The sequence below is a fragment of the Cryptococcus neoformans genome, chromosome 11 (assembly GCF_000149385.1).
Source record: "Cryptococcus neoformans var. neoformans B-3501A chromosome 11, whole genome shotgun sequence".
NCBI classification, from domain to species: domain Eukaryota; kingdom Fungi; phylum Basidiomycota; class Tremellomycetes; order Tremellales; family Cryptococcaceae; genus Cryptococcus; species Cryptococcus deneoformans.
In genome coordinates, this window is record NC_009187.1 from 30386 (window position 1) to 39050 (window position 8665).

At 52.0% G+C, this 8665-nt stretch overlaps 2 protein-coding genes across 2 annotated transcripts; one reads left to right on the forward strand and one right to left on the reverse strand.

The window, feature by feature from the left end:
- Positions 1 to 176: 176 nt before the first annotated feature.
- On the forward strand, positions 177 to 5351 carry CNBK0140 (hypothetical protein; the record flags this gene model as incomplete). The annotated part of the gene is made up of 15 exons (XM_767845.1): positions 177 to 367; positions 417 to 559; positions 621 to 737; positions 802 to 972; positions 1037 to 1390; positions 1468 to 1574; positions 1639 to 1767; positions 1851 to 1905; positions 1986 to 2356; positions 2484 to 2585; positions 2713 to 2780; positions 2894 to 3420; positions 3493 to 3662; positions 3711 to 5163; positions 5254 to 5351. 15 exons carry the CDS (start codon positions 177 to 179, stop codon positions 5349 to 5351), a joined length of 4056 nt encoding a protein of 1351 aa, XP_772938.1.
- Positions 5352 to 5802: 451 nt separating this feature from the next.
- CNBK0150 (hypothetical protein) lies at positions 5803 to 7256 on the reverse strand (the record flags this gene model as incomplete). The annotated part of the gene is made up of 5 exons (XM_767846.1): positions 5803 to 5888; positions 5973 to 6081; positions 6137 to 6154; positions 6212 to 6819; positions 6905 to 7256. 5 exons carry the CDS (start codon positions 7254 to 7256, stop codon positions 5803 to 5805), a joined length of 1173 nt encoding a protein of 390 aa, XP_772939.1.
- Between the last annotated feature and the right edge of the window lie 1409 nt (positions 7257 to 8665).

Sequence of the window (8665 nt, forward strand, 5' to 3'; positions counted from 1 at the left end):
AAGTCGAATGGTGGTGGATTCCGAGGAGGGAAATGCCACGTCATGGTCTCGGGGACCTCCACCCTCCACCACCACCACCACCACCACTGCGCTACTACGTATTAGTTGTGCCATGTGGACCTTTTACGTATATGGTAATATAATACTACATCTCTGCGACGCCAGTTCCCCGCACGATGTCCATCTTGCAGAGGAGGATCCCCTCGCTCGGCGCAGACCTCCAGCTCACAACGTGGCAGCGCCTCTTCCGGCACACACACACCGTCGTCGCAGCACATCCATGCCGCGTCCGCGCACATTACAATCCCTTTCTCCACGCCAGCGCCGTCCTTGTAGTCAACAAAGAACAGCAGACAGAGGCAGCTGCGTGAGTCATCCCTGGACCCAACGACACCCGTGCTGATTCCATCCTTCAGAGTATTCATCATTACAGCCCCGGAAGACGGGAAACAGCCAGACATACTGTACATCATCCCGATCATTCCCAGCTTCAAGCACAATCTCGAACAGACCCCACCTTCGCCGTCGACCTCTTTCTTCCACCAGAGTGCGAAACCGCGTAAGTGTGATATGCTGTTTTGCTGAGCAGAACTGATACTGGTCTCTCGGTCAATATACAGACATCACGCTGTTCTTGAGCTGCGAAGATACCACGGTCGAATTGCGAATTGCTGCGAACCAGTCGGCCAAAATTCAAAAGTTTGTCGCCGAGCTTCGAAAGTATAGCGACCTCGCGAGTACGTCCGGACTTGATACATATCCGTCTCCCACACAGATATCTAACTAAGAGAACTCGAACAGACAATACACTGTATCCATCCAGTCTGACCCATGCGTGGATCGGTCTGTATCCCGTCAACCCGCCTGCTGATGAGGATGCCGATGCTCCCGCTGTGGATTCGGGCAAGGTGATCGTAGTTGATCACGGGGAGAAAACAGAGAACACGCCAACCGTCACTCCCGCTGCTTCCAGTATGCACCATCAGCCACCTGCCCCCCACTTTGGATTTCCAAGCTGACATCAATGTACACGCAGATGCTACTCTTCCGCCAACAACATCTCTTTCCGAGATTCCCTCTCCCACCACCCCCACTTCCACTTCCAAATCTCCCCTTGACAAACCCGAAGTGAACACGACCATTATCAAACAGGCCGAAGACCTCCAACCCAACCCCTACCTCCCCACATTCTCCCGCACATCCTTCCTCCGCTCCCGCCTCTTCTCCTCTCTCCCCAACTGGTCATCCTCTGTCCCCATCAAAATCAGGACAGTGAGCTACAACGTTAATGACAAAGTCCCGCCCAAGGGGACACTGGAATTGAAGGGCTTGGTTGGAGGTGATGATGAAGAGAGGAGTGACCTGATTGTCGTCGGGTTACAAGAAGCTGGTAAGTTGGGATTCCTTCTTGCAAGAATTTAGACAAGGTTTTCTTTGGGTTAAGGCTGATATGGAAAATGAGTTTAGATTTGAGAAGTCAAGCATTATTGATATCCCAAGGAAACAGCCGAGCAGATAGTTGGGAAACAGCTCTTTTCGCGGGACTCGGTGATAAAGCTGGCGAATACGAAAAGGTATATCCTTACCTTCCCCACATCCCCCCTTCGAAAATAGGACCTTTGTTGATCTCGATGCTAGCTGGTAATGACCCAATACGTCGGAGTGGTGATGATCATCCTCGTCCGCAAGAGTTTGAGACCCCACATATCGAGGGTGGAGAGTAGTGAGCGGGGGATAGGGCTCTTGGGATTTGGTGGGAATAAAGCCGTACGTTTCTGATTCTGGTGCATAGGAGAATATACATAGTGAAGATGTTGACGCAAATTGTAAAATGGATGGGGAATCGACAGGGTATAGCTGTGAGATTGAAAGTACATGATACGACATTGTGTTTCGTCAACTGTCGTACGTCCTTCCCCTCCTCTTTCCCTTTCACCATGCTGACCCTCTCCCCTGTCCTCCCAAATCTCACTCAACAAAAATAGACATGGCAGCATTCACATCCGCCCTCGATCGTCGTCGACAAGACTACCAAATCCTCCGCTTGGGCCTCAACTTTCCTCGACCCTTATCGAGCGCTTCCCTCACGTCTGCACCGCTTTCGAGCTCTTCGACCGTTTCTATCTCTGTCCCTCCAACCTCTTCTGCATCTTCTGTATCTTCTGGTACCCTTACTTCAGGTGCCGGAACTGGAGCTGGCACTGGAACCACCGGGGCTGCGGAATCCGGGGTTACCGGTCAAAGTAAAGAAGAGGCCAAGTTGGAAGAACAAGCAGAAACGATCAACCCCGTATTCGAAGAGTTTTGGCCAGAAGTAAAGGATAAACTGTTAACCCTCGAAGACTGCCATCTACTCGTATGTCCCCAAATTCCCTTTTCCCCCCTCCCCCCCAAACCTGAAATCTCAAGGAAAGCTCGCTCACACTTAACCTCTAACCTTTGTCTCCGTCTGTTTTTCTTTTCTTTCCCTTTTCTATTTGTAGTTTTGGATGGGCGATCTCAACTTCCGAGTGGACCTCCCCGATGGAGAAGTACGGAAATTGGTTGAGAATAAAGATTGGGCTGGGATGCTTGTTCGGGATCAGGTACGTTTTTTTCTTTCCCATCTTCCTTCTCTACCTTTCCACCCCGCCCCACCCCGTAATTGGGCTATTTTTCTCCTTTTGCCGATGGAAGGAAAATGTCGTTTGGAACTCATTTGAAAATGATTAGTTGAAGAATGATATCAAAGAAGGTAAATCATTTGTTGGGTTCGAAGAAGCTGAGATCACTTTCCCGCCGTAAGTCATTCTTCTCATTCAATTTTCCCAAGCTGGCCTTTTGCTTTGTTTCCCTTCTTTTGTACTGACTGACGCTCTCTCCGGCCCCGGCCATGTTGCGTGGGACGAAATAGCACATTCAAATACGTCCACGGATCTAGCACCCTCGACACCAAGCGTTCTCCCGCTTACACCGACCGTATCCTCTACTCTTTCCCTTCCCCCACTTCCACCTCATCCACCCCTCTTTCCCCATGTGTACCCCTCTCCGTCAAAAAAGGGGAATATACATCACACGAAGAACTGAAATGGTCAGACCACAGACCTGTGAGCTGTGTTTTTGAAGTAGGAGTGAGGAAAGTGGACGCCGAGAAGAGGAGAGAGGAATCGAGGCGGGCGCAAAAGGAGTTGGATAGGCTTGAGGAAGTTTGGAGGCCGAGTTTGGAGATCAAGGTTCTCCCGGAATCACGGGACGCAAAGACGGACGAGGAGGGCAATGCCAAAAATGAGAAAGAGGAGGTGAGGCAGGAAGACCAGGGAGGGATACATTTTGGACAAGTGAGGTGCAGGGAAAAGAAGGAAAGGATGGTGAAGCTGAGGAATGGGGGGAAAGTACCAGCCAGCTGGAGTTTCAGAAAAGCAGGTACTGGGAGAGATATATGTGAGTTTCTGCACCTCTTTATTGACCGCTATGGAATTTGGGAGAGCTGACCTATGAGGTTCTGTCCGCTAGGCAAACCGTTCCTCTGGCCATTCCCTTCTTCGGGCAGGGTGGAACCTGGTGAGGAGATGGTATTGACCATCGTTTTGGATGTGAATGAGGAGTGGGCCGCCAAGTTGAGCTTGGGAGAGGAAGACGGGAATGACGTCCTCGTTTTGCAAGTAGAGGGGGGCAAGGACACCGTAGGTATCACCCTTTGTCAGGGGGCTAAAGCTGAACAGCTGGCATAGTTTATTACTGTCCAGTCTATTTTCCTTCCTTCAATCATTTCTCTCCCCCTCACATTCCTCTCGGCGCTTCCTTCTCCCATTCGAGACTTATCTCTGTCCGAACGCAAATCGCTTTTCCGTTCGCTGCTCGAAACAGCTGAAAAACAAACCGCAACCAACGACAAGGACGCGGCGGCTGTTGGCTCTACCCCATTCAAACCCGTCAAAGAAATTTGGACGCTGTTGGAATACCTCATGGCAAACCCACCTTCTCTTTCCACCTGGTGCCGGCCTTCTCTCTACACGTCCTCATTCTCTTCCTCTGCTCACTCTGCTGGTATCCAGACGATCATGGAACATCTCAACACTTTACCCTCTACCATCCCTCTCCCCCCCGATGTACCGCACCTCATCCCACCAACGCTGATCTACTTGCTTTCATCTATCCCTGGAGGTCTCCTGCCAGAGCGCGTGCAAGCGCAGATCGAACGAAATGGTGTAGAAGACAGAGATGCAGCGTTCGGGGTGTTGGAAGGAGTGAAGATGGTGAGCACGAATACGTTGATTGGGTTGGTGAGCGTTGTGAGGCTTTGTTTGGGACAAGTAATGGGAGCGCAACAAGAAAGTGCGAAAATAGAGGAGGAAGAGGAGAGCAAGGAGCATGTTGAACGGGGACGAAAAGCCGACGAGTCCAAGCCGGACTCTGGCGTTGCCGAGGGTAGCGTCAACTCTGCATCCAACCTCGCCACGCCATCCACGCCCGAGTCCAACACGCAAGCCACTAGAAAATCCATCGACCGTTCTTCTTTACTCTCCAATGCAAACAGCAGCGGCAATGACCATGTAAAGCTCGAGTATGCGCAAGAATCAAAGGACGATACCGGCAATCCGGAGCCGGAGGGCGGCGCTTTGTTTGAATTGGGCGATGATGAGGATGAAGACGATGAAGGGGAAGTAAAGGGAGATGCAGAGAATGAAGAGGTAGAGGTGGAGGGAGGAGGTGTACCGGAAATGGAAGAAGAAAGCAAGGATCTCTCGGATGAGATCAAGAAAGACAAGGCGGAGAAGAATGAAAAGGACCTGAAAGCCAAGGACGAACCAACTCTTTCACCCGCCGCGTCTGTCCCCATTACCGAACCAAAGGCTGACCCCAAACCCTCTCTCCAACCTGCCGCCGAGCTCACTCCTTCCAAAGCCAAGCCCAAGATGAAACGAGCCAAATCCCTTGCTGAAGAGTCTCTTGGCGAGGAATCGCCGATTGTGGATGATGTCAATGGCGATCCTGATGGTGATGGTATTGAAAAAAGGAGCGGAAATGTGGAGATTGGAGGCGTGCCGGAGGACCAGGTAAAGAAACTAGATGCAGAAGCTTTAGAGACTCCGAAAGCGCAGGGTCGTTTGCCTGCGGGTACGGCGAGTGCAGCTGCAGGTGCTGCAACCAAGGAAGAAGAGGTCAGCACGATCGACAAACTCGGTAAGTTGCACACTTCCCCCCCCTTTCCTTTCCAATCTCTTTTTCTTTTTCTTGAACCCTAGCTGACACGGTGTGATTTTCACAAAATAGTGGACGTGCTCTGCCCTGCCGTATTCGGTCGCGTACAAGTTTCGGCAGTTGGTAGGGAAAGGAGAAAGAAGTTTATCAAGCTTTTGCTCGAGGGATAAAAAAACTAGATGGACGCTGCCTTTCACTTTGTGATTTTCTCCTATTGGAACTTTTAAAAAACAAAAATTGGCTACTGTGTGAATAGACTGTTCAAGATGGAATGGGGTATTGTATGAGATGTACATCCTTGATACCACACCGATGTGGAAATCCAACATGTGGTGCACATAGGGTGAAGCGGCTTCATCATCCTCGACTGACCGTTCTGGACTACATGACAGTTTTGCATTTTCTTTTCAATTTCGTGATCTAGTTCTTTCTACGATTGTTCCGTTCAGTTTTCTTTGTATGACCAAGAAAAAGAAAAAAAGATATTGCGCTACATCCGAATCTTTTTCTTTTCTTTCATTCTGTTTTCCCACTCCGCTTTCCTTCCCTGTACCCCTGCAAAAGAGACGAGGAAGCGATAAGAGATGGAGGAGAGAATGCAGGATACACAATGAAAAACACCTATGTCGCACAATGTCCCCCGTCTATCAAGAGGTCTGCACCGGTCATGAAGGAACTTGCGTCAGAGAGGAGGAACACTACCGGCCCTGTAGGGAAGAGAAGAGACGAAGGGGGAGAGGCCGTCAGCGCTAATCGTGCTCCAGCGACCTGTAACACGCAGTTGGACGTACCTCGGAATTCATCAGGGGTAGAAAGTCGACCGAGTAAAGACCCTTTAAGCCAGATATCCCTCAATTCGGGCTTTTCGTCAAGTTGAGCCGCGGTCAAAGCTGTTCGGATCTACCGAAAACGGGTTAGCGCTTTTTTATTAGGGGAGGGAGGGAGAAAGACTTGCATAGCCTGGGGACAAGGTCTGGCAACGCAAAGTCAGCAGAGTAGACTATATGGAAGACGACGACCGGCAACCCACATTCACCCTGATACCCCTCCTACTCCACTCGAGCGCCAAATTCTTCGCGAGCTGTATGACCCCCGCCTTACTCGCATTATACGCCGCACACTCTATCCCCAAATTCGCAATATGCCCACTCATACTCCCCGTCATCGCTATACTCGCTCCCTTTACACCCGCTGCACCATCGATATTCGGATGCCGTTCAAACCATTCATGCGCAAACGCTTGGGCGCAGAGGAACGTACCTGTCAGATCGACGTCGATGACTTTGCGAAACTTGGCGGTATCGTAACACGTCGCCGGCATCATCACCTGGATCCCGGCCGACGTGAAGAGACCGCGGACGGGGGCGTGCGGCGGGGCAGACTCGAATACCTGCTTGAAAACGCGCTTGACCTCGTCCTGGTCCGTCACGTCTAAATCGACGTAATCGAGCCTCAACCCTTGCTGCTTTGCGTATTTCGCGGCATTGCCCCACTGGGGCTCGGACGGTTCGGGCAAGAGGTCGAGGCAGACGACGTGGGAGCCGGATTCGAGGAGCGCTTGGGCCACGGTCAGGCCCAGTCCGCGACCGCCGCCGGTGATGACGATGGTGCGCTCACCGAGAGTGAACAGTTGCGGTGCTTGCATGCTCGATAGAACGGCTTGATTCCAAAAAAAAAACGTTTGCTCAGCCTGTCTATCTGCGTGGAAAGTCTCAAAACTCACTCTCATCAGGCTGCTCTGGCAATCCCGACCGCTTCTTCTCGTCTTCCTTGGTATGCTCCGCTACCGGCTGGCCAGAGGACACGGCACGAGGTTTATGTTTCGTAGGATGCGTCGCTTTCGGTCTTTCCCTTTTTCCCTCGCTGTCATCCACTTTTTCCCTTTTTCCCTCGCTGTCATCCACTTTACGTCCTGGTTGTGAATCGGAGTTGGAGTTGGAGTTGGAGTTGGAGCTGGAGCTGAAGAGGGGCAGAGATGTAGAGAACGGTCGGATAGTCGGGGCGAGGATGTTTGGGCGGTGACAAAATGGTCGAGGGATGTGGTTGAGGCGGAATAGAACAGTCCGAGGTAACATCGTGAACGTCTGGTTTCGTCGGAGATAGGGATAACTACAATGTCCTCTGGATAGAATATATACGGATTCATTCAGAGACCCGTGACCGTCCATTTCTATACTGCTCGTACAGCAAAAGCAACACGAGCATCGTTGCAACTGTATAAACTCGATTTCATTAATTACGTCACTTTCCGCTTTTCCAAAGATCCTTTTAGCCGCGATTAGGCTACACACTTTTAAAGCGTCGAAAGGGGGGATGCGTTACGTAACTTTGTGTTTGTAAGTGCGGGGCCTGCACCCCTGTCCTACGTTCGGTGGGCAGCAAGAGTCAGTATGGATACAAGGCAGTATATACATGGTGAGTCGTCGTGATAACAGTACATGTAACTCGTGATAGAATATAAAGATATAAAGATGTAACACCGGGACCTAACCCCTAATCTAATCACCCTGGCGCCTAGACATCCAAGCCCAGCCCTCCTAGCGTTACGCTCCCTCCCCCACCGCCTCGACCTCTCTCCCGCGCGCTTTTCGTCTTCCTCACACCGCGCGGGAGAAAGGAAAGACTGCTCTCCATACTGGACATGGCGCGCGTCAAGTCTTCCACCTCTACATCCCCTTCTCCTTCTCCCTCTGGTCCACGAAGTTGTCCATGGTGTCCTTGCCGATCCCCTTCCCCAGTAAACCGCGGAACAGAGTCCACATCAGGTTTCGGGCGTATCAAGCTGAAACCCAGGCCATCTTGACGGGCAATCTCGTTGATCCCGTGGTTCGTGATGGACCAAAAGTACTGCGTCGGGTATTCTAAAAACGAATCAGGGGGATCCGATCAGCTTGACGACCGAACCGGGTCAAGAGAAACGGGACGCCGGGTCAAGCGAAACAGGACGCACTGTGTTTGCTGATCATATGCAGCCGTCTATTCTTTGGGTTCGTGAACACCTTGCCGCACTGGTCGGGTGGCAGGAAACATTCAAACTGGTGGATCCACAGGTCAGCGGCATCCCAGACGCCGAGCGGAGACACGCACAATCTTTTCGCCATTCTTCTGCCGTTCCCTCGCAAGCGGATCATGCGTTTCTGTATAATGCTGCACGGTGGGTGTCAGTGGCAGCCACGGAAACAAGACGGCAGCGTACGAGGTCAAGCAGCCGTTGTTCGGGAAAGACTTTTAAACACTCTCTCCACTTGCTGGCGGACCCCTTCTGCGCGACAAAGCCTTCCGGCACATGCTCTGGGTGTTCGTCCCTGACGCGGACGGCGGCGGTGCACACCCACCGATGGAAGATGTCGTGGTGGCGGCCGAGGTGGTAGGGGGACTGGCAGTGCGTGTGGCGGACGTGGCACGTGGGCGGGAGCGTGCACGTGTACGGGCGCGGTGTGGGCAGGTGGGAGAGTTTGGCCGGGGGGGAGGGGGAGGGGGAGGG